Consider the following 25,928-nt stretch of genomic DNA (forward strand, 5'->3'; position numbering starts at 1 on the left):
GGTGCCTACCCATAATTCTTATTTATGTTTAGCCACATGGCTTGGTACCTTTTCCTAGTTCTGCCTTCACATCTTGCTTCTCATGGTGGTGGTCTCCTCACTCAGCCTCTGTTCCCAGAATTCTCCTCTCTTTGTCCCGCCTATACTTCCTGCCTGGCTACTGGCCAATCAGCATTTTATTTATCAACCAAGTCAGAGCAACACACATTTACAGCATACAGGAAGACATCTCCTGCATTTTTGTATTATCTATGTAACTTTGTTTTTAATATAATAAATAAGATATTAACATACTGTGAGTTCTCACAATTCCTTCAACTGAGAAGAAATTTGTACGGTTCAAATGAAGATTCTTACTGTCTTCTCCCATGGCATCTTCCAGTTGTGCTGGTAATATATAATTTATATAAAATTCAGATTTTGTAATTTCTGAGCTTTGAGTTTACATCTGCCCATGTAGTATACTTTTTTAAGCCTTATGGGGGTCAGTGAAGAACCCGGAGTTTTGAAACAGTGCTTTCCTGATTTGAACTGGGTCTTACTGTGTTCTCAGCCAGGCCTCAATGCTCTGGGCTCCAGTATTCAATCCTAAACCTTTCTCCTCAGGCTCTGAGGAGTACAGATTCCAGGAACTCCCACTATACTCGTTTTTTTTTTTATTATTTACTTATTTTACTTTTTAAAAAGATGTGTGTGTGTGTGTGTGTGTGTGTGTGTGTGTGTGTGTGTGTGTGTGTGTGTGAGAGAGAGAGAGAGAGAGAGAGAGAGAGAGAGAGAGAGAGAGAATGTGTGTGTGTGTGCAGTAAGTATAGGTGCTTCCAGAGCTTAGAGGCACTGGATGCCTCTGGAGCTGGAGTTACAGGTGCTTATGAGCAACTGGGCTTTGGTGTGAGGCATCCAATTCTGGTCTGCTCCAAGAGTAGTATGTGCTTCTAATGGTTGGGCCATCTCTTCAGCCCCCAGGCATTTCTTGATGGTGATGTTATATCACATGTTCCTGATACTTTAATGAAATCTAAAGGTTCAATGTTCCCGGGGGGTGGGGGGAGTTCAGGATGAAGGCAATGTTGCTAGCTCCCATAATATCCAATGATAGAATGACTCTAGTTGAAGAAACAATACTTGGAAACCCAAGGCTTAAGTTTTAACTTTCATATATCCATATTAATAACACTTTCTTTCCTTTCTTCTTTTCTTCTTTCTTTCTTCTTTCTCTTTCTTTTCTTTCTTCTTTCTTTCTTTTTCTTTTCTTTTTTTATTTTTATTGGTTCTTTGTGGATTTCACATAATACTTTCCAATCCCACTTATCTCCCTGTCCCCTCAGGGGTCGCAATCAACATGACTTTTCAAAATTATATTTAAAGAAAAACTAGGAGTACATATTTAGTGCTATTTTTCCAAATATTTATTGGTTCAAATATTAAACAAATTTATTTTCTAAAGTAATTATAGTTTGTAAAACAGTATAGATTTGGAAAAGGTGTATGTTATAAAAGCTTTGATTTCAATAAAATAGGTAAGTGCTTAAAACTATCAAGAGTTTTAACAATCCCTCTGACTTAGAAAAACATTAGCAAAAGAGTCTGAGCTATGGCAGGGAAATCTAAAGTGAGCTCATCTCCTGGCTTCTGAGGAAGTAATTAGAAATAAAAAATCATTTTAATTTGGTAGTCTTCTAAATCTGACACTGTAAAAAAGAGCCAGGCAGCACAGTTCAGTTAGCAGTAGAGACGTTCCATCTGGATCAGTACTTAAGGTATTTTTCTGTTTGTGCCTAGAGATGATAACCAAATATAGTCATTGGTATATTGTAAAAATGATAAGACAAGAATCATGAAATAAAAGTAGAAATTCTAAAAAAGTTACTCTATATCTGTTGTGTTCACAGCACAGCTAATGTAAAAAAAATCCAAAATCCATTTTAAGAATATCTACTATGTGTAGTGTACATTTGTTCAATATAAGAAACTTCTAAAAACCACCATTTGTAAAACAAAAAGCTGTATTGTGGCAGCTATAGGTATGAAATATCCATAAAAGCATTAAAGAATAATTTATATGCCCAGTTAAATATAACCATCTCATATTGTAAAATTCATTTTTAAATTTAACACATGAACTATGTCAGCATGTCAAGTACTTTAAAAAATACTTTTACACTTACATTAAAAAGTGGTATTACCAACATCAAAAATGTGAAAAGGCCGATTTCTCATGTTGGTATTCTGCAGTGGTTTTTAATGAAGGTCACTTTTGCTCAGAGGCACACATTTTTCACCATGACTGACCTCTTTTACTGCACTGTACAATGCGGTGTTCCTAAAGTCATAATGACTGAGCTGTGAACCGTGTGATAGGATCATATCTCAGTTATCCACTGGTGCTAATTTATCTCAGTCAAAGTCTTTAATGGCTTTGTTAATTAAAACGTGAGCCCTTGGGCATTCTACCCATTTCTTGATGGAAAAATAATGTTTTTATCAACTTCCATTCCAAATATCACCATGTTGAGCATCTTGATTTGTTGACGTGTACACTCACCCACGTCAGGAAACACAGTGCCGGTGTTGAACTTCTGCTTATTCCCTCACGTCTGCAGGCACCAACCACACATGCGCGTGAGGAGCATTGGGAGTCGCCAGTCACTGGCCCCAATCGCTCCAGTCCACTCTGGTCCTACTCTACACAGTATACACGTTGGTGGAACTGTCCTTGAACACTGTCCCTTCCTTTTGCTGTCTGTCCTAGCTAAGAACGCTTCCATGGCCTATATTATACACCTGTACCTTTTGTCCTGACAGTTAATTTTTCCTCTCCCTCTGACTTTTGCTTGTACCAATACCGTTTCTCCTTGCTCGCTAACACAGCATCTCCGCAGCTTCCAAGCCATCTGGTGAAAGACTTGCTTCTAACTACTTCCCTGCCCATGCAGATGTCACCCTGAATCATGAATGTCAATTGCTTACTGAGGCAGCCCGTTCCATTTTTTAATAAGCCAGTTAAGGGAATTTTTCCATCTATAAATCAAATAAATCATCCATGCTTTCCACAGTTGTCTTTGTGTGTCATTGGGAAGAAGTCTGTCTCAGTTGTTTTGCATATGAATGCTGTATCTACAGTGGAACTCTCCTTAAACACCAGGGAAGGGTCTTTGCAGTGAGACCTCCAATTTTTGAATCCAGATCTGCCCCCCCCTCCCCCGCCACATCAAAGTTCCCAGAAGCATGACCTTAAACTCTGGGAAGCACACATTAATGTATTTTTGGTGACTAAGCAATACAAAAATAGAGAACAGTTTCTATGTATTTATAAACTGTACTTAAGAAAGGATAATAAAATGTTTATCTAGCAAGTGATTTCATGCATTTAATTGTTAAGATTAAATGTAAAGTGATAAGAACATATCCCAGTGGTAGAGTCCTTGCACAGCATGTGTAGAGTCCTGGGTTTCATCTCTACCAGCATTTTAAAAAAAATGCAATCCTTACCCTACTCATCTCCACATACCATAGCAAACACCTGATCTTTTAAATTGTTTAACCAGGAAATATCATGTGCTACATGTTTATCTGTAATTGGTTAACAGAGACAATGGCATATCTTGTTTATCTATATAAATTATGAAAAATTTAGATTTTTACAGTTGTAAATGAATTATTTTCTAAGTCACAGAATAACCAGCATCTTTAATTTTACCTGTGCAATTCCATTTAATGCAAGCAAGTACTAACTGGCCTGCACACCACAATGCTACTATGAGAAAATATCTTGATCACTGTTAATTCAAAGGCAAAATTGTGATTTTCAAAATGTGTATGTGGCCTAACCTATTAATTTCTCAAAATTATTAATATCTCTTAACATCTCTTTCATTTCACACTACTTAAATTGTTTTGAAAGCAATTGTAATTGAATCTCCTATGATGCATTTTTAACCACTGTCATCTGGTGCAGCCTTTTATTTTATCTCATTCCAAACCTTAGCATTTCAAGCATCTGCACTAGTCTGAAAGTCAGCATATTACTACATCCAGGGGAGTGGGTTTACATCCAGGAGAGTTCTCCTGACCTTTCTCCCTACAGATGAACCTCTGGAACCATGACCTCATGACCAAGCACTGAGGTCACAGACTGCCTTCCATTCGTCCCCCACTAGGGAGGGCCACAGTCAATTGGTGCTGGAAGCCAAGGTTGTTTGTATGGTGGACAAATTCCCACTAAAGCTTCCTCTCTGACAGAATACATGTTGATTTCTGGACTGGCTACTTAGGGTGTGGAAGTCCTGGCCACTTCAGCAGACTGGAGCCCTGGGGTTGGCTGGCTTCAGGACAGGGGGTGGTTCAGTAATAGAAGATCTGAGGAGGGCTCCTCTAGGTCCCATTTTGTGGTATTATGTTTGTTTTATGGTCATGAATTATCAGGAGTGAAGTATTATTTTTAAGTTATTACTTTTACTAGGTTTCTTTAAAGTGCACTTTTATGTTTGTGCATTAGTTATCTATGTAATTTTCAAAGGCAAAATGTGTGAGGCTTAGAAATAATTATGCATTCTATTATGTCTTTGATATCTGGATGAAACTCGTGTTCTAACACTGAACTGCTTCCATAACATTTATTACCATGGGTGGAAATTTAATGATTTATTTTCTTTAAAGGTTTGCCTTTGGAGACAACAATTATTCTGGTTAGATTCACTTAAAAGAATAGATGAAATTTGTGAGCATTTAGAGAAACCATTGTGGGATTTGGAAATACAATCAATCTAAAATGTATTTGAATCTGTAATCTAAATCTAATCAAAATTCATACTTGGCTCTCCCCAGGCAGGGATGATGCCCTTTATAATTAAGTATAAAGGTACCATAGCTGTCCGAGTCCATTGACTAAGGAGGCGGCAGCTGGTGGTGGAAGCCCTGTGTATGAAGAAAATCCACAGCTTTGTTTTTCAACTCTTCTTCAGTGCTTGTGAACAAAGAATGCTTCTCAAATGATAAGGTTGTTAAGTGTGATGATTAGTAATTATTTTTTCAGAACTCTTGCTCTTCCACTATTCATATTCAGAACTTCTATCATGTTATATACAACCAGCTAGCTTAAAATGCAAACATTTGTCTCTTGTATACTTCTCAGTTGGATCTCGTTTTCCTTCTGCAGTTTTGAAAAATGCCCTTCAGTACTAACATTCACAATTACTAAATACAAGCCGTATACTCTGTAATAAAGAAATATTATCCCGTGTTTCCAACAGCAGAGTGCAGTATTTTGCAAGGAGATAGAGCACTGAGGCTTAGTAATTCATTTCTATTAGACTGTGGTTTTGTGTGTTTCTTATTATAGAGTTCAGTTACAAAGTATACTCAACTTTTCCTGTTCCGTGCCCCCCCCCAAACTGCTTTCTAAAAGACAAATAAAAAAAAATATTATTGCCACTGAGTTCCCAATTTAGTGAGGGCAAAGGCAAAGCGGGTTTCCGGTTGGAAAAGGCTGTCTCTTTCTACATGTCAATGTCTGTACCGGAACCACACTTGCGGCAGAAGATTTCCGTGTTCTGAGTCAAGAATCCTTCACCCACCAGGGAGACGGAGCACTTCCCACAGTTGAAGCATTCACTGTGCCACTGGCGGTCTTGAAAGCAGATAAACTTCGCACCTCTGAGACCTGGAAAGGAATAAGAGGAAAAGAGTAATCCATTCTTTTCCATGGACAGGTTGAGAAGTCAGCCAAAATTCTACAACTACTGAATAGAGTGGTGAGCGTGATAAGGTAGACACAAGTAACCCAGAAGGGTGTGGCCTGCTGGCCTCTTGTGCAGCTGCGAGTTTTAGCCGTATAAGATTCTTAGCTCAAGTCTGCTGAAATCTAAGGAAATAAAGTGAAGCTAGATATGTATTGCTTTTTTAATTGTTTTGGGGAGGGAGGAGGCAGATGAAAACTACGCAAGGTAGTTAAGAAACTGCAGTACAAAGGGGAGGCGGAAGATATGTATTGCTTTTTTAATTGTTTTGGGGAGGGAGGAGGCAGATGAAAACTACGCAAGGTAGTTAAGAAACTGCAGTACAAAGGGGAGGCGGAAGCCCACAGTATCCAAACATGAAAGCAGTTTGCTCTGCTCTCCATGTGAGCAGGTTTTCTTAGCTGCAAATTGAAAACATAACGAACGGAATGTGTGCTTCTGAGCCTGGGGCTTGAAGTTTTAGTGACTTCAATTTTCCTTTCTTCCTCATTTTCTCATGCTTCTCTTTACTTGGAGTAAATCCTATCTGGGGAGGTTGGAGGCACAATTCTCCAAAGACACAAGTCGAGAATTTCTTCCAGATTACCACAGAGCTATCTGCAGTAACAATTTTTAGTAGCTTGCTGTACGGCAGCTTCAGCTCAGAGTTCTGATGTAAATGGAGGAATCTCTTCACTCTAGCTTTCTGGTCACCTTATTCAGAGATAAATAGCAAGAAAGTCTTCAGCCCCCATAACTTTAGCTTGACTTGAGCTAAATTATTTTTTAAGCACTCACCAAAATGCTCACCCCTGTCTGTCTAATATAATTTCCAGATGCAGCTCAACAAAATTGTGTTGGATAGTTGTAGGAAAAACAATAGTTCCAGAAGTTAGGAAGTGATTGGAATGTGACAGGTTGGCTCTACTCATTTCATTTGACAAGCTGTCCCCACGTAATGTTTATGTTATGGGTTACTGGTGACTTGCTTGTTGCCCACGGAATGATTCAAGTATTTCCTGTGCTGATTCACATGCATTGCCCAATTCTCCTATGAGATAAATAATCCCAAAGTGTGATTATGAATCTGCTTCAGATAAATTCTCTGAAAATGAGAAGTGACTTTTATTTAACATCTTTTTCATCTTAAAATGCTTATATATGCATCTATGTGTTTGTGTACATGTGTGTACAGGTGCCTGAGTATGCCAGACAAGGGTGTCAGAACCACTGGAGCTGAATTTACAGGTGGGTATGAGTTATGAAATATGGATGCTAGGACCTGAACTCTGGTGCTCATGACTGAGCAGCAAGCAGTGCTCTTAACCTCTGAGCCATTGCTCTGTCTTTATACAGAGTTTAGCTCATAAACAAACTAAGATCCTACTTTTTTCTTTATTAAACCTATAGTTTATGTATCTGTGATAATGACAACATTATCTTATAATGAAAGTAAACTAGTACTGTCTAGTTTTATGTTAACTTGACACATGCTAGAGTCTTCAGGGAGAAGGAGCCTCAATTGATAAAATACCTTCATAAAAACCAGCTGTAGGCAAACCTGTATGGCATTTTCTTAATTAGTGACTTGCGAAAGAGGGTCTAGCCCATTATAGGTGGAGCCATGCCTGGTCAGGTGGTCCTGAGTTCTGTAAGAAAGCAGGCTGAGCAAGGCATGAAGAGCAAACCAGTAAGCAGCACCCCTCCATGGCCTCTTCATCAGCTCCTGCCTCCAGATTCCTGCCCTGTTTGAGTTCCTGTTCTGGCTTCCTTCAGTGATGAACAGTGATATGGAAGCATAAGCCTAATAAACCCTTTTCTCTCTAACTTGCTTTTTGGTCATGGTGTTTTGTTACAGAAATAGAAACCTTAACTTAGACATATGCCAATTTTTTTTTTAAGTTTTAAAAAGATAACTGTAAGAATAAGGTTCTGTATATACACAAATAATTTCTGTCAATAAAACTAACTATTGAATGTGTAGGATTTTGACACTTATGAGTTATTCTCAATTTTATTAGCAAGCCATATTCAAGTGGCAAATATAAAAGTAACTATAGAATTTTACAAAGAAGAAAAACGGAGGCACCAAACAGTAGGTTAGAAGGTCTGCCCCAACCCTTGAGGTTTTGTAAATTGTTCCAAATTTGGTTGTGTTTACTTCTTTTAGGTCACTGGGGTCTTTTGAAATAACAAAGTTCTTTAGGAAACTGATCTGCTGCTGGATGTGGTAGTGCACATCTTTAATCTCAGGTACTGGGAGGGTGCGGAAACAGGTAGGTCTATGTGAGTCCAAGGCCAGCCTAGTTTACATATTGAGTTCCAGGCTAGCTAGGACTATATACTGAGACTTTGTCTCAAAAAGAAAAAAGTAGTAAGCAAACTGATCTTTGATGTATATTTCATCTGGCTTCATTGGTACCTGATAAGCCAATAAAATAAAAGGTAGTATTTGTTGATATCTGGAGTTTTTCACTGTCCAGACTCAGCCCCAGTGTGTGTATACAGCCCTCATCTAAGCTTCCTAGAGTAGATATTAGCATCATCCTCAATTTGTAGACAAACACTGAGGAACAGTGATATTCAGCCACTCTTCTAAGGTCACCAGCTGCTAAGATGTGACTTAAACTCTGCAGTCAGGCTTCACAGCCCATGCTATTAACCTCACTAAATTAACTTTATCTTTGTGAATGGAAGAACTGGGAACATTAATGCTTCTTTCTGTAGAAACTTTAGCGTTTGAAACTCCATTTCCTCTAAATAAAAAGATATGGCAAGTGTGGGCCTCCAGGTGGAGGTCGTTTACCCATAGTCACACAGTGGCTAGCAACACAGACAGAACCAAGGTCTGTTAATACCAAGTTCAGAGCACTTTCACTACTACATCAAGCTGCTTTATCAAGCTCAGGTAGTTCAAGAGGTAGTGAAATCTTAAAAGAGGAAAGATAATTGTAGTTATACATTTTAAATTTCATCCTATACTCACAAATAAGTGTAGCTCCCATCTCCCATTAAAGAAGCTTCTCTTTATAGCAAATGGAGACCAATGCAGAAAACCACAACTGGACAAAATGTAGAGATCAACGGGAGCTGTGGAGCCCAGCCTCAACAGTTACATGTACAACCTAACTCCTGCACTTAAATTTCAGGGCACGTCTTTGAAAAGGGTTGTGTCTCCCAGAAGTGGCTGCATTAACAAGACTTGCATACAGACACTATCAATACATGCAGAGGGGGGTAAATCTCACTGGTTCCAAGGCCTAGACAAAGAACCACAGGTAACTAATGACTGCTGAGAAAGGGGCACTAGCCTCTCCCAGGGATTCCCACCCTAATTGGTTATCTAGTACAAAGTAGTCATCTCTGAAAACATATGCACACAAACAACAAAAACATACTCTGTAGGCTGTACTTGTTATGTGTGTGTGTGTGTGTGTAGCACAATAATAATCTAAGGAAAAGGAACTATCAAATTGAGAGTGAGGAGGAAAATGGGAGGAGTTTGAGAAGAGGAAATGGGAAGGGATGAAGGGAGGAAAGTGAAGAGAAGTGATGTAATTATATTTTAATTAAAAATAAAACTGAAAAAAGAAAATCATTGTTATGTCTGTAATTAGTTAAAATGAAGTCAATTCAATGAAATAGTATTAGTAAATTACATACAACCACTTGTAGGTAGATTTAGTTAACATAGGATACTATACTAAAAGCATTATAACAGAAATAACTTCTCTTAAAATTAATATTGATTTTTAATTGTATATATTTGCATTATGTAACGTGATGTCATGATACATGCAAAGAGTATGGCATGTCTAAATCACTCCAAGTAACATGAATTACTTCAAATACATCTTTTAAAATTCAGTCTTTTACAGATTTTCAATTATATAATGCTTTATCATTCACTGCAGTCACTACAATGTACAGTAAGTTTCCTGAGCATGAACTTATCTGTGAGAGTGCATAGCTCCCAAGATGGCTAAGTGTTTGCACGAGTTCACAACTTCTGAGGATAAACACAGCATTTCCAGGATTCCCTGTTGTGTGTTAATCCAGAGAAGCTCATTTTAGAGAAACCTTACTTTAGGGCTTTACATACATTTAAGAAATATTAGAATGAGCTGGCTGTTTTTGCAGGTATTTCAGTCTTAAGACAATCCTTAGAAATTCCTTTAGATTGACTCTATTCACTTAAATACTATCACATTTAATTTGGGGTCTAGTCTTCTGTCTTATGTTTCTGTGCAAAACTGTTGGTTTCTGTCTATACTGCATGAAGTTTAGTGCAATTAGCTGATGGAACATTTACCAGAAACACCATTTAGGTGCATGGGTCTGTGATGGATCAGAATTGAACCTCATCAAGTTCAGGGCTTGTGTAGTCTCTGTGAATTCCCAAAGAGCTGAAAAAATATTTTGAATTATTTAACCTCTGAAATTCCTCATCAGAGGGTCTCTTTTTCTAGTCCAATTCAAGTGAAATTGAGCAGACCGTGATGGGCAGGAGCAGATTCTGGAGCCCTGGTGATTTTTAGAGGAAGTCCCATGTTCTAACTAAAAGTGATGGAGCTGATAGCTGCCTCACTTTGCAGGGGCTGTCAGATGAACAGAAGACCGGAGAGCAGAGTGGTTAGGAACACATGATGAGAAACCCAGTCGTCTGGAATTGTTAACATGAAACCTTGTTAAGTGCCAAGGAGGTGACATAGCTGAATGACAGGAAGACCTGCCCCCTGTAATAGCGCAGCCATCTTCCTGCTTAGGAGAGTGAACTGGGAATGTGAAGACAGCGAGACCATTCGTGGCAAGCTCTCAATTTGCTTTTAGTTGCAACAATGGCTTTTATATTAGTCTCTTCCCTAACCCTGTGAATTAAACATTGGCCAAGTAAAAACTATCTGCTAGCTAAACACAATCTATGGACCAGTGTGAATCTGGTGAAAAACATGTATGTAAACAGTGCTTTACTAGAAGACCATATCCTCTCTTTGCCACTAGGTGGAAAGCCTTCAAGTTTAGTTTAGCAGAGGAAATACTTTCCTTCATTTGAGAATGCATGTAGATTCAACACACACACACACACACACACACACACACACACACACACACACACACGCTTATGAGAGAGAGAGAGAGAGAGAACAAGAAAGACAGAGACGGAGACAGAGAGAGATATTTGAGGTCAGAGAAGGAAAGGGAATAATCTTCAATTTGGTGCTATCCAATGTGAGCTAAAAAATGAAACATGACCTAAGGATACTGAAAACAGAAAGTGGAAATACTGTTTTGTCACATTATTAATGACAATAAATTGTCTGGAAGAATAGCTTCTGGGTTTCCCAAGTCTCATGCTGGTTCTGCCTCTTTACCACAGGATTAACATTTTAGAGATGGTTCTGAGAAAAACACAATGCACTCCTCCAACCCTGTGAGAAGCTACTTAGCATGGATCGATTTGTCATCTATGTTACTTTTCAAACAGTGTCACATGTACTCTATTGCTTTAGTACAATACTATATTGTTTTTGTTCATAATCAAGTTGTTGCCAGTGAGTACAGAGGAAGTAGTAATAAAGCATCTTAAGAAGAAATTAAATTAATTCCTGTTCTATGTTATTCTAATTGCAGCTTTGGCTAATTTATAGAATAGTTTAAGTAAAAGCTTTTGTGTTTTAAGTGTTTGGCCTTTGTTGGAATTCAGTAGAATTCTAATTCAGTAATATCCCTCTGCCTTCTCAATTCCTGAGTCTCAAATTGAGCCTCCCACTAGGGCCTTCTCTGACCTTCTGGCTTACCTGTTTTCCTTCCTTGGACTATAACTGTCCTTAGAAACCATACCATTAGGTTTAGTATTTACTTTTTACAGTGTATGAACACCCAAATTATATCCTCTCATTTCCTTGAGGGGGTCTACATAAAATTTAAATTTGTAAGTGAGTATCTACTTGTGTTTATTTCAAAAGGAAATGTAGTAGAAAAAATTACATTTTTACTTACATTTCCTAAATCAACTAGGTAGCATTTCCCCTAGTTTTAATTGCATGGTGGTAGAACTATGGGAAGCTGAAGCACTTACCAGTGATGGGTTTGGTGCAGGCTGCACACTTTTTAGCATAAAGATGGTTGTAGCAATCCAAGCAGAATGGGAAATCATCCCTGGACATAAATGCCTCCTCGCAAAGCTCTTTCCTGCAGCCGCTGCACAGAAAGCATTCTTTGTGCCATAACTGGTCACGGAAGGTTATCCCACCAGAAGTTATCACCTGCCAAAGCATCATCAGAAGGCAATGAGTGTGGGTACCCTTGCAATTCAGACAACTCATGATGCTTCTCTGTGCCCATATTTGGTGCTCTGAGCTCTGTACCACCTTGTGGTAGGATGCTCGTTTCCTTGCAAACCTCTGTAAGTTTTTAGTAAACAATATGAGAAGCCAAATGTTAGAGGGATTATACAGAACCTCAAAAATGAAGATAAGTCTGATTTTTTTAAAGACTGTATCAGAAAAGAGGCAGAAAGCATTTGGACCTGGGAAGATCATAAAGGAAGCAGGTGCTTGATTTACTTCATCTTTTTGTAAATCTTATTTTTATCACCAAAGAGCTTTAGTTAGGGCTCACATAGCTCTACCCCATATATTTATATCAATATCTGGCCCTGAAGAATACTGGAAAACATGATAAAACAAAACAGAAACCAGAATCCTTTTTCTTGAAAGCTCACAGCATGACTGAGAAATCTCACTTGTGGAGATCCTGGGTGGAGCTGATGAGCACCATCAATGTGAGCAATGACTTACTTGTTACCCCCATCCTCAGTACTGGGTTAGGGAGGACCCTTTCTGGATAGTCTCAACATCTCTACATGGCATAGGCTTAGTCATTCTGTAGATGAACAGTCCTTGAGTGGTGGGTGACAGTGCTACTTGCTACAGCCACTGAGAGATGGCACTAAACTTGCACATACTCTATCATCTGTATGCTCAGCTGTGTTGGAAAGCCATGCTACTACTGTACTTTGAACAAGAAAGTACTTTCAGATAATGCATGAGTTTTCAACTTCAGGTCTTAAATAGTGTACAGAGCTTAGATTACTGCTATGAACCTAAGAGCTGGGCATGAAGTCATAAATTTGTAATGTATGTTGAGCCTCAGATGCTTATTAGTCCATTATAAAGCTTGCATAGTGCTGGGTTTGTTTTTGTTGTTTTTTTGAGAATCAGGTTGATAGATACTGGTTAAGTCTTCCTGTGTAGCTATTTTATGATCTTCTGTTCTTTCAAATCCATAGATGTTGACCTCACAGAGCTGCTGAGGAAACTGAATATATTTGTGTCTATCTCTTTCAAAGACCAAGGAAATGTGATGTTGAAGATGCATCAGATCTGTATCAATCTTACTAGATGTTAAAAATACAAGCCTACTTTAAGCTGTCTTTGTTTGCTAACACACACATATTGTTTGTCTATCATACATGTCTTTGAAAAAATATTCTAAACACACTTTAATTGTATATCAAGTTTCTCAGACACTAAAGATGTTTGTTAGGGTCATTTTTTTTTTCTAGAAGGAAAAAGCATACTATACTGTTCTGAGTAAGTAAATGAGGAGCACGGTGGTATGTGAGAAGTAAAGCAATTTAAAATGCCTCCCACTGACTTCCAATGCCTTACAGCAGGCACAGGCGAAATCATGCTTCCTTTGATTTGTTTGGTCAAATGATTTGTAGGCAGTGCTTAAAAGATCTGAAACTTGAAAAATGGATTCCCAGCAAAATAATATATCCTAGAGCTCTGGAATATTTGAAAAAAAGTTTGCCCGTGATTATATTCCTTTTGAAGAAGTAGACAGCAAAAATGAAGTCTATTATCTAAGTCTGGGTTGACTGTTGACTTTGAACAAGTTTCTTCTCTGGCAAAGTGGAGACATTAACAGTGTGTGTGTGTGTGTGTGTGTGTGTGTGTGTGTGTGTGTGTGTGTCTGTGTGTGTGTGTCTGTGTCTGTGTGTCTGTGTGTGTGTCTGTGCATGTATGTGTGTGCATGTGTCTATGTGTATATGCATGTGTATGAGTGTGTCTTTGTATTTCTCTGTGTGTGCATATGTCTGTTTCTGTGTGTGCATATGTCTGTCTGTGTGCATGTCTGTGAATGTGCATGTATGTGTATGTGTATCTGTGCAGAGGCTAGAGGCTGACATTAAATGTCCTTGTCTATGACTCTCCATCTTAGTTTTTGAGAATGGGTCTCTCACTGAATGTGAGATCAAATGACTCTCCATTTGATCTGGACTGGTGCTGGTTGCAGATTTGTGCTGCCTGGCCCAGCCTTTATGTTGTGCTGGGGCTCTGAACTCTTCTTCCTCTGCTTACACAGTATATCCCCCACAGTATCATCTTTCCAACTGACAGTAAGGATGTTTAACACAATAGAAAGCAGTTGAAGAACTGAAGGACACATTTAATTCCATTTTTACCCTGAAGAATTTGAATTTGAAGCATTTGCAGTTGGAGCCACCAGTTGCTTAGTAGAAAATTCTAGTGTAACAAAATGAAATTGGTGAGAGAAAACTTAAAGGCCTGGTTGTCAAGCAGTTTGACTTTATTTAAGCCAAGTTTTGTTTCTTGTTTGAATTGAACAGAATTTCTTTCTTTAGCTTTGATCACAATTATTTATATCCAGCTCTTCTTAAAGAGTGTGTAGTTTAATAATTAAATAGAAAATAATCTGAGTCATCATCTCTACAATCCAATCAGAGCACTTCATAAACTTCTAATGACTTCAGTTCCTGTCCTCCATATAGCCACAGTCCCCCATGGCCTGGAAAACCCCGCACTTTGTTCCAGGTATCTTGAGTCTTTATAACAACATTGAAAAGAAGACTCTATTGTGACCAGTAAAGTACTGACTTATTCCACAAGTTTCATTAATGGCTTAGCCTAAGCTGAGACCTAAGATTGAAGCCTCTCAGGACAAGATAAACCTACTCATTTTGTTTTTAGCATGTGCTATAAATGCCATTGACTCTGGAAGCCATGAGGCTTCTTAGGTCATGTGGTCATGGCACAGGGTTTTATTGTTGCTCATATTATTATTTTTGAAGCCAGTATTTTCTGGTAGAGACTTTCAGGTAGTAGATGATTTCCCATCTTGTGACTATTCCCTGTAGCTATCAGCTACCATTAGGATGCAACATAATAATTATAACTCTGAAAAGCATATTTGTTACTTTATTGTATAGGGAACAGTGCTATTACCAATAGAAGCAGAAAATTACTCTACCATGTATGTATACATACATGCTTACATATGCACCTGGAGAAACTGTGATGAGCTTTCCAGCAGTCCAAATACAAATACACAGTGTTTTGGGGGAGCTGTCATGACAGTTAATGGATCACACTATTCAAGAGCCAACACCAATGCATTGTCATGATTCAGCATTCCCCTATAATTCACAGTACCATTTTAAACTCATGATGCTTCATGTATCAAGGATTTCTTTGGGATCATCAGTATATATTTTATGCATACAGACAGCCTTCATCAAGATGATGGACATGAGTTGCTTTTCACATAAAAGCAGAGAGAGTGTGTTTATTTCTAAAAAATGGCTTTTCCCTTCAGAAAAGTATGCTTTGAATGGGAAAATGAGTAAGATGTGCTTGTGTTTGTGCTGAAGTGGGAAATGAAGGAAATCACAGCTCTTGGCTTTGTGTGTCTTCATGCGAACTGGATTTCTCTTTCAATGTCACTTACTTAAGCCTACCAATCTCCTTGATAACACAAAGCCTCAAGACAAGAAGAGATTTTTAGTTACTAGAAAATAATAGGCAGTTTTCCTAATATCTGTTCCCTCCAGTCACTCTCAGAGGCAAATCCTTATTTCCCTGAAATAGCTAATAGCAAGTGAATCAAAATTGTCTTCTAGGAAGCAAAGAGCAATGTGCCTGTCCCAGAACAAAGTTTCTGTAAGGCAGTGAATGCAACTGGAAGGTCAAATCACCTGTGCTATTGAATATTAGATCCATGATCTAGGTGGAATTGTATGGCTACTAATACAGGAAGACATCTTCACTATGAGAATTTTAGTTTGTGATGTGTTGAAATTTAAAGATTACATCATGCATTAGATATAGCATGATGGGGTCACTTCATCCCAAATATATAAGGCAGCCAAAAACCCAAACAACAACCCAGAGTTCTGGAAGGTTCCCTAGCTCTACCCTCTTTAGATAGTTACCTTCTTACAGAAGTTGCAGTATTGAGCAAACTCCTTCTCGAAACACGGCACACAATAATTGCCGCTCTCTTTTGAGATCAGAGGTTTGGTTCCTATTGGCTGTCGGCAGTGCTCACACACAAAGCAAGTCTCATGCCAGTAGTTGCCCTTAAATTCCATTTTCCGAGAACCTGGATCCCAAAGTAAGACTGTTAGAGCAAGCCAGGCACACTTGTGTTTTCTTTAAGAAAACATACCTCAATTATTTAAAATAGTTTAAGTATGAGCATAATAAACTGTATTACTGTATAAATAAACAGGGTAAACTTTTAGAAAAACATTTCATCGTTCCAGACCTATTCCTTAGAGAAAAGGAAAATTGCTACAGTTCTGCTATGATAACAGTGAATCACACACAGAAAACTCCTGCAATTTCTGCAAAAGCTACAGGGAAGTCCTGCATATAGAGATTTGGAATGGTTCATGGTTCAGATAGATTGAGTCATAGCCATCATTAGAGGAATAATTATAAATGCCCAGGGCACTACTCCTATGATACATGGGAATGGCTTCTGAATTTATTTGACTTCATAATGATAATGACAGTAGTAATAATGACCAGAGTGCTGTGACGAGGGGTTGATTGATTCATGTTCTTATGCTGTTGTCCATAGGGATAGGAAAAGAGCAAAACACAGGGAACATGGAAAAGAGAGGTGCTTTGAGCTAAAGGAACAGGAAATCTGCCATGAGATTTTGTCTTTTCGTGTGAGAAGGAAGCTGCTATACCATGAAATCTCAACAGCATGGCCTGGACCAGACCTGGACAACTCCAACACCAGTTGATGTTCTAACACAGATGTGGGAAATTTCATGGGGCCCTATCTCTAGGTGAAGAGCTGCAACTAACAGCTGCTGAGAGATGATATTAGTATTTCCTAGGGATGAGCTGCTGATTAGTTATCTAATACCAAATGCTCAGTCCTAGAACACACACACTGCCAGGAAACACTGAAAGGACTCAGCAGGTTGAATTTATGTGCTTATGTGCTTTTGTGTCTGTAACAACAAAGGTTAGTGAAGAAGACACTGCAAATTTGAGAGAGGGAGAAACTTGGGAGGAGTAGGAGGGAGGAAATGATGTAAGTGTATTTTAATTCGTTTTTTATTTTTATTTTTCTTTTGAGCTGAGGACTAAACCCAGGGCCTTGTGCTTGCTAGGCAAGTGCTCTATCACTGAGCTAAATCCCAAACCCCTTAAATTATTTATTTTTTTTTAAAGTGGAGTTATTTACATGGACTCTTTTCTTCCCTAAGAGAAAACAATGTCCCTCAAACCAGTTTGTACAGAGCTATGAAATGATGCCTTTTGGCCCAGTGAAAAGGCAAAACTGGTAAAGGGGTTTGCTGCAATGCCTAATGACTTTAGTTTGATCCCTGGATCCCACTTGGTGGAAGGAGAGAAGTGACACTCCCCACAACAGAAAAAAATAGACACAATGAATGAATAAATGAATTGATTAAAAAATGAGGACCACCTTCAATGTCTGATGAGGAATTATCCCTTTCAATGCCATTGGTTATGCCCAAGACAGGGCATTCTCAGCTGTGCTTCTGGTGCAAGTTTTATCCTTTAGTTCTATCTCTGGCTCAACATGTTTCTATAAATAAGGCTTTATGAAGATAAAATAGTGAGAACTGTAATAAAATTACAAAATTACAGAGCACTGCAATGTACTTTGATCAAGAAGAATAGATGATTGGGAACCAGAGACAGCAAGGAAGAGAATTGCCTTTCTCAAACCAGTGCTGTGAACCCCGGTGCTTCCGGAAGAGTGGAGGGTTTTCCTTGGGCAGAGCCAACAGCTCTGGGTCTCACCTGGCATGATGGTTCTCTTGCAGTGGAAGCACTTGGAGGAACACTCATTAGAATAGCAGTCTGTGCACAGCAGGCGCTCATCCTTGGCAGCAAAAGGCTTTTCCACCAAAGACTCATGACACTTGGTGCACTTGAAGCATCCTTCATGCCAATGACGATTTTTGTAACAAAGATCCTTTGAGACAGCAAATAAAGTTAATTAAATGTGCCTGACACGAAACCAGCCATTTTCTAAGACAACATGGGACACTCTTGGAACCCTAGTACTAGTAGGCTATACTGCTAGCTTGAGGGAAAGTTGTTGATACTGTTATCTGCAGAAAGACTCTCTGGGGTAACAATTAAGAGCAAAAGCCTGGGGCTTGTTGGATTGGCCATGAAAGGACACTGAAAAATAACCTCACTGGAATTTGTAAAGTTTCTTTATCTTCCTTTTATAACCTACAGGAGAGGTTTTACATGGAATAATTTTGATTTTTAGGTTACAGTATCTTATTATTCCTTTTTATTTCAAGCAAACAAATAACAAGTTAGCTAAAGCAAAGGCAAGAAAGAAAACAAATAGCAAGTCCAGAGCAGGAGGAAGTGTGATGTGCGAAGGAGCTGTCTTGGGGGCTAAGGGAGACAGGCAGATTGTTAAGTTGAAAAACATAGGCCTTGAATTCTTTATGCCTCAAACTTTTTTTTATGTATTTTTATAGGTATTAGCTATTCCAGATGTAACTCAATATTTAGTTAGAAAAACTCTGGGGAAATAATTTAACACCTTTAATTTGTTTACTCATCCTAAAAACTACCACATATACATATACTAAAAGAAAAAAGTTGTCTTAAGAATAACATGAGATTAAAACATGCATCTCACAGAACTACACATCATGACTTGATATGTTAACATGTTAGAAAGTAAAAAGTCAATGTGGAGAGAAAAGGGGCATGCTGAAGCAGTCATCCACTGTCCACAAGCGGTAACTGTGAAACGAAGTGATGCCTACCTTAGAGTCTGATTCAATTGGTTCTTTGCACTGCTCACAATAGTTAGAAAAGATCTGATCATAGCAGGAGACGCAGTATAGATGATCATCCTTGAGCACATACTTCTTCCCAAGAAGGGATACCGTGCAGTATTGACAATCAAATTGAGTACTTGTCATTTCTGTTTGATCCTGTGAATAAGAAAATGATTCTCATGTACAAAAACAAAGCTTCATTACAAATAGCAAGTCCTTTGTAAATGTGAGCCAAGCACATTGAATTTATTTATTACTTGGTAAAATATCACAAATTTAGGAAGTTGCTCATAGTCATGGTGATTTAGGAAAGGCTACTCTTCTATCTTGGCATTTATTTTGTATTCTTTTCCTCTCAAAAGTAAAAGCAACCAAATGGTGAAATAAAAATATCTTATTCACCACGTGTCAATATGGATATCAATGAGAATGCAATACATGCAAGATGTGCCATAGCAGACATAATAATATGACGTGAGACAGGGTGTTTAAAACTGACATTACATAACTATCTAGAGAGTTCTGGAAGTGGAGTTTGATAAAAATAACAATTCTTTTTTATTCAAACTTGAACAATTAGTACATTGCTATTTTTACTGCATTTTTAATCTCAAACTCTTTGTTGAATTCCTAATAAAGGTCCTACATATTGACACCAAGGCCTTCTTATACATACACTTCTCTATCAGGACACCCTCAGCTGCTGTTCTAATGACAACTCTAAAAACTTCTTCCTGCTACTTTTAGGCTACCTGGAACTGTGCATTTAAATGTCCAGACCAAGCTGAAAACACAAAACTCTTCTGCAAGTAGGATTCAGTCTACATGCTAGGTTTTCATGACTTTGGTTGAGCAGTGTCCCAGGTATGGGGATTCAGAGAAAACCACAGGATTCTTTAAGCTTCAGGGCAAAACCAGCATGTATATGGCATGAGTCAGCAGAAGAGCCTCCAGCACAATGAAAACTGACAGAAATACAAGATTTTGGATTATTTTTTTTCAGTCTAGAAAAACTGTGAGCATGACAATTTCATTACAGCCAAAAACAATAGCACTAATTTTCATTGGGAAAAATTGAATTTGCCATCTCTGGATTTGTTGGACTATATTCTTATTTTCCAATTTAGGTTTCTTTTACTTAAAAAAATTGTAGATCAAGTAATTAATATTGTGCTTTAAAATATTTTAATGCTAATTTATATCTACACCATGTTAAATGCTGTTCTCAAATATGTTTTATTTTCTTATTTTAGCAATGAAGTCTACAGCAGAGTTTCTTGGCAAATCCACACTATCTTCAATTCTTTGTGTATTGGCTTTGCTCATCACTCTTCACAACTAAGCAGGGAAAGAATGACCATCTGGAACACAGGGGTCTTTCCCAGGAAAGATACAAACCCAGACTAGAAAGTTCCCCATGGGATATGGCCAAAATTATCTGCAAGGAACATTGAATTCCCTATTTGATTAATTTCACAGAAATGTCCATTCCTGATGAATTCAAGCATAAACAGCAGGAAGATGAATCTGATTCCCTTGAAATGCTAAAAATATTTTAAATTACATTTACAGTGACCGAGTATCTAATCTCCACAGTAAATAGGATACTTCTAAGTTCTTTCCCTTCGTATGGAATATATTCTTAGTTACAGTGCCACCATAAAGAGTGGGATCCTTCCTGGATTGGGAATGCTCAGGTGACTTTCATTTTATGAGACTTTAGTATGTTAGAAAAATGAAGACAAATTTTAAAAATTTCAAAAATGCACTACTCCAATGTTTTATTTAAAACAATAACTCATGCACAACATTATAATTTCTGTATTTCATTTGTTGGCTGGGTCAGAAATATAAATATAATGACAGGAATGCATGATCCTCCCTCCCTCACTACACAACATGGAAACATCTTAAGCCAGCTGAACCCTATTTCCTTATTTTTTAAAAAGATAAGGGCAGCTCTTATTTCACTCTCTTTTATAAAAACATCATCAGAGAATTAGGTAGGATAAAAACAGAATTGGTCCAATATCTTAGACTCTTATGATTTTTGCATCTATAAGATTATACTGAATATGAACTCAGTGGTAGCTGACTTCCCCACCTTTACTCAGTCTCAAACTTACCGCGAGAACTGAGACTATAATCTGAAGTAATGAACAAACTGAACGTGTATTTTCTTCTTGCAAAAACACATTACAAAATTCAGTCCTCATTTCAGGATGTCTGTCACTTAACCATGAATGTAGAAATATGCATAAATATTTTATTTAAAAATGTTATAGAAATAATTACATTTATTAGTAGCATACACAATTCTTAGAGAGCCAATAGAGAGACTAGTGGGGCAGGACTTTCCTAGGAAGTTTTTATGGGAGTTAAGCAGCTGGAAATCTGCAAATCAAGGGAGGAAGAGAATGAGAGAAGAGAGGGAGGGAGGGAGAACTGAAAGAAAGAAAGAAAGAAAGAAAGAAAGAAAGAAAGAAAGAAAGAGAGAGAGAGAGGGAGGGAGGGAGGGAGGGAGGGAGGGAGGGAGGGAGGAAGGAAGGAAGGAAGGAAGGAAGGAAAGAAGGAAGGAAGGAAAGAAGGGGAACAGAAAGAAAAAGAAAGAAAGAAAGAAAGAAGAAAGGAAGGAAGGAGACAGAAAGAAAGAAAGAAAGAAAGAAAGAAAGAAAGAAAGAAAGAAAGAACGGAAGGAAGGAAGGAAGGAAAGAAGGAAGGAAGGAAAGAGAAAGAAAGAAAGAAAGAAAGAAGAGAGAGAGAGAGAGAGAGAGAGAGAGAGAGAGAGAGAGAGAAAGAAACAGAAAGGAAGGAAGGAAGGAAAAAGTAATCATTCATAGTTTATATGGAAGGAGAAAAGACATGTAAGTGGGTGCTACAGGATCTCAAATAGAATGTTGAATTTTGAGAAAGGATTCTTACTAGGTTACATAAGGCAATCAGGAAGACCTTGAAATTTTAAAGTTTTTGGACCTCTGACTAAGTGGGGTGAGGTGGAGAGGTTAGATGAGTCATTTTCAGCTCTGTGAAATTTTACCACTTCTTTTTTTCTGAGCACCATTTGTATTTTCTTGCCTTCTTTATCTATGGAATCAACATGTTTTTAACTAGTGGGAGAATTGTGTCCATAAACAAGCTAAGCAGCCCATTTGTAATCTTTGTCCACTGGGTAAAGTTGCAGGGTGGAGGAGGGGGAGTACTCTTTCCCAGTATTATTTGTCAAAAACAACAGGAGAGTTTGTTTTTGGAGATTTTAAATGCTAGAGCAACCTGAATTTTTGATTAGGATGCTTAAGAACTATTAGTGTTACTGCCATATCCCTACAAGCTATGTTCAACACTTGTAGGTATGCATGGCCAGCCATTCATGTGTGGGACATAATGAGACATCGGTGTCAAGCTTCTAAACTCACCCCACAGTTAATATAAAACTTAAGCCCATAATTTTTATCACTACCCACTATAAAGTGGAACGATGTATGATGAAGCATAGAAAGGAAAATAAGGTTTTATTTTCTGTATTGTTCTTTTAGATTTTAAATTTGTGTATAAAAGGATGTGAGTTTCCTGGCTGGCGATGCTGTTTACTAGGTGCTATTTCTCAAATGAAGAATATTTTTCTGTAAAGTTACATTTTATGATAATGTACTGATGGCTAAAGCTGTGATCAGCATCTACTTATATCTTATTCTACTGAGCAGAATCAAGAGATTCACCATGGGTGTACTTGACAGAGCATGCCAAGGAGGAGGGCAGGGAGGACTAGCTGCCATCCTTGAGGTCCTTAATAGGCTCACTAGGCATTTACACACCTGTCATTTATCCATGAATTCAATAAATATGTGAAGTATGTTTTATTTGCAAAGTAAACAGTTAGAAGTTATAAAGGCTATATAAAAACACATGAAACACATCGCATTGGCAGAGAGCATACACATAATGACTAAGAAGGTTAGGACAGTTTGTAAACATCTGAATAAAATTTGGAAGCAGCAAAGAGAAACGAAACATCACGGAAGTTAGAGTAGTCCTCTATGCGTGACAAATTTTTAAATGTCCGAAGTGCATCCTTAACCCAAATTGAAATTCTAGGGGTAGAGATGGAAGATAAGTATATTTCATTTCTCACATGATTTCCTGTCCAGTGTTTTCTGAAAATTACCTCCTCAAGGACGGAGACAGAACAATTATTTTCAGCAATCAAACATTCAGGAACTACTTGGAGAAGCTGCATCTACATGCCTGTAATGGATGTGTTATAGTTTGCCAACCTTGGCTCTATTCTCTTTCTAGGTGAAAACATTTGTCAGCCAAAATTATTTCCTGAATCTTCTTCCAGTGAGTGAATGTTCAGGAGACTCCCTGAACTCTTCTAACTACAAAGCTGGAGGGTCAATGTACAATGAAAGAAATGTTCCTACTTCCTTATTGCATAACAGTTTCCTTTGAGTTGATAGTTTCTGTTCTACAAGGAAGCCCCTTAAAACCCCTGCAGTAAATAACTAGGACACCTCATAGTGTCTCTGAAACTGACCAGATTCACTAGCGCCCTCCATGCCCAAATTGTAAAGACTCTCAGATATCCTAAGCTGCCTAGAAGAGGCCCAGAAGAGCCCAGCTGCTTGGAAGAGACCCTGACCTGTAGCTGCCTGCAATGTGTGCAGTGTATTTCAGGGTCCCTGAATTCCTGAGGTGTGGCTCACACAGAGGTGGGCTTTGATGATGCAGCTGTCTTAGAGTCATTTCTGCTGCTGTATGTATCCTCTCACTCATACTCTTGTAAAAAACCTCAGTAAACTAATTGGTTCTTCAAGTTTGGCTTGGGTAATGTTCTTGGTTTTGTGTCTCCCCTCCCTGGAGTGAGCCTAGCAATAGTATCACATAAAATGCTGTGATGCTGGCAAGTGGGGTGGGGGCTATGAATGATTACTACCCATTCAGGGTGCCTACAGTCAGTTTTCCAGTTGCTATAACTAGTTTTTGGCTGTGAATGGCAGTAGTAGTGGTGGAGTTAGAGGCGGCAGTTGGTGGGGGAAAAGGGCTGACTCATGAATCATAGGGCAGAATGGACATGAACAGCACCACCCGTGGTATAATAGAAACATTAGCAATGGTGTATAATACTCCAGTTTCCCGAAAGGAGGATGCTATTTTAACAAACGCATATAGATTCTGTTCATCTTCACTATAATCCCATCCCCCGATGCCTATTATAAATTTTCTCTTTGGCAGGTGAAGAGACTATTTTCTGAAGCCAAAATCACTGGGATGATTAAATGCAGGAGCTGGAAACTCAAATCTGCACCTTTCAGAAACTGGAGCCCGATATCTGCATAGACCTCTCTGTCTTTGTAGTTATGAGGAAAGGCATTACTAGGGGCTAACACAGTTGGGAAGCACACTTATACATAAGAGGCATTCATAAAGAAGAGCAAGAAAGGAATGCCGAGTGGCATAAATCACCATTTGCCCAACCCTATCTTGTTATAGGCAGGAATATGTTCCGAGAAATGTGTCATTGATCAATTCCATTATTGTAGTAATGGCTAGTCTGTCTACACAAGTGTAGATGGTGCAGTTTATCATACACACGGGCTATGTACTGTGTCCTGCCAAATGTGCAGGCTGATAAAATGGAGAACAGAACTGAGCGTGTGAGACAGGCTTTTAGAGATTGGGAGAAGTCATACAACAGCACATTTGTGCATCCAGTCCTGGGCTTCTGAGAAGCACGGGAGATGAATGGCAGTTAGGAAAGGATGGAAGCATTGAAGTGCTCAGGCTGGAGGTGATGTCCATCTTCCTCAGAAGAGGACAACGTGAGCTGTGAGAGGGGGAATCAGGATGCAATAGGACCTAACAATGTGTTTAGGAGTCAGAAAGAATCAGCCTGAGGTTTTACATCTGGGTTCCTTGTAGGATTCGTGTGTTAAAGAAGATGGGGCGTGGAAGAAAACTAATCGAGAGGCAAGATTAATTCAAATTTATGTGCACTGATTTTGAGGAACTAGACTTGAGAGGCATCTGGCTGGCTGTCCACAAACTTGGAGTGGAGTGTTACGTTAAAGCAAGTTTGACTGTTGTCACAGCTGAGCCGTCTAGTGGTGGATGAAATGCAGGGGGAGCTGACTGACGTTAAGGTACTGGATGAGGCTTTTAGAGAAAGCTGTACAGAAAAGGAGAAAAGGTAAAAGGCTGTGGACAAACACAAGCTGTGGAGTGTGAAGGGGACAAAGCAGAGTCAGCAAAAGGCCACTGTGTTGTAACAGACAAAGGAAATAAGAGCATTAAAAGGGAACATATTAGTGCAGGTTAAGGACAATTTTAATACTAGTTGATGCCAGATTCGGAATTAAAATTTAATTGCAAAGGTGATTATTGCTGAAGCTTTGGAAAATTACATGCATAAAAATGTTCTTCTAAGAATAGAAATCAAAATAAAATGCATTGCAGAACTGGAAAAAAAGAAAAATCCAGTCAAAAAAAGGAAGAAATCAGCAAGCTAGGAAAAGGAACACTCTCAGGAGGAGCCTCTTCCTCACAGAAGCCTTCCCAGCTTTGGTGACCATGACAACCAGTGACGACTGACTTATGAGATCTTCCTTTGGTTTTTGGTTTAAAATACTAAGAACAACAATGAAATTTGGGTGGTAGTGCCCAGGACCTGGTTTGAACACACACATAACAAAAAAATTATGAGGATTTCTCTGTCATTCCAGGCCTGAAAAATTCAAAAGACAGAATAAAATGAAGGGCAAAGAGAGAATGGGAAAGAAAGACATTGGTGTCACAAACAAATATTTGTTGGGATTAAAAGTTTGATTTAAAACCACCCTAATCAAAATCTCATTCTCTTTACAAGAGAAGTACTGCGTATTGTTACTTGTGGTTCTTAGCTCCAAATCTTCAGGTGTGAATATATAAACTGGAAGAATGACAGAAACAAGGAAAATAAAAAGGGACCCCTCAAGTTTGGGAGAAAGAGCTCTGTGAGAGAACCGAAATTAGCAAAGAATGCCTACAGCAGTTACTTCTATTCAGCTTTGTCAGGAAGTCATACATGGCATCAAAGTAAGAAAAGAAAAAAGAGACAACAAACAAGCAAA

General features: G+C 38.4%; 1 protein-coding gene across 1 annotated transcript in view; it reads right to left on the reverse strand.

Moving 5' to 3' along the window:
• Positions 1–3,315: 3,315 nt before the first annotated feature.
• Positions 3,316–25,928, reverse strand: part of Fhl5 (four and a half LIM domains 5) — a 40,571-nt gene continuing 17,958 nt past the window's right edge. Inside the window, exons 2-6 of the mRNA XM_036178960.1 lie at positions 18,808–18,978; positions 17,813–17,987; positions 15,955–16,124; positions 11,794–11,980; positions 3,316–5,659 (exon numbers count right to left, since the gene is read on the reverse strand). Coding sequence (XP_036034853.1) covers positions 5,496–5,659; positions 11,794–11,980; positions 15,955–16,124; positions 17,813–17,987; positions 18,808–18,966 — 855 coding nt within the window. The 5' untranslated portion in view covers positions 18,967–18,978 and the 3' untranslated portion in view covers positions 3,316–5,495. The remainder of the gene's footprint in view (positions 5,660–11,793; positions 11,981–15,954; positions 16,125–17,812; positions 17,988–18,807; positions 18,979–25,928) is intronic.

Source organism: Onychomys torridus, chromosome 2, assembly GCF_903995425.1.
Source record: "Onychomys torridus chromosome 2, mOncTor1.1, whole genome shotgun sequence".
In the NCBI taxonomy this organism is placed as follows: domain Eukaryota; kingdom Metazoa; phylum Chordata; class Mammalia; order Rodentia; family Cricetidae; genus Onychomys; species Onychomys torridus.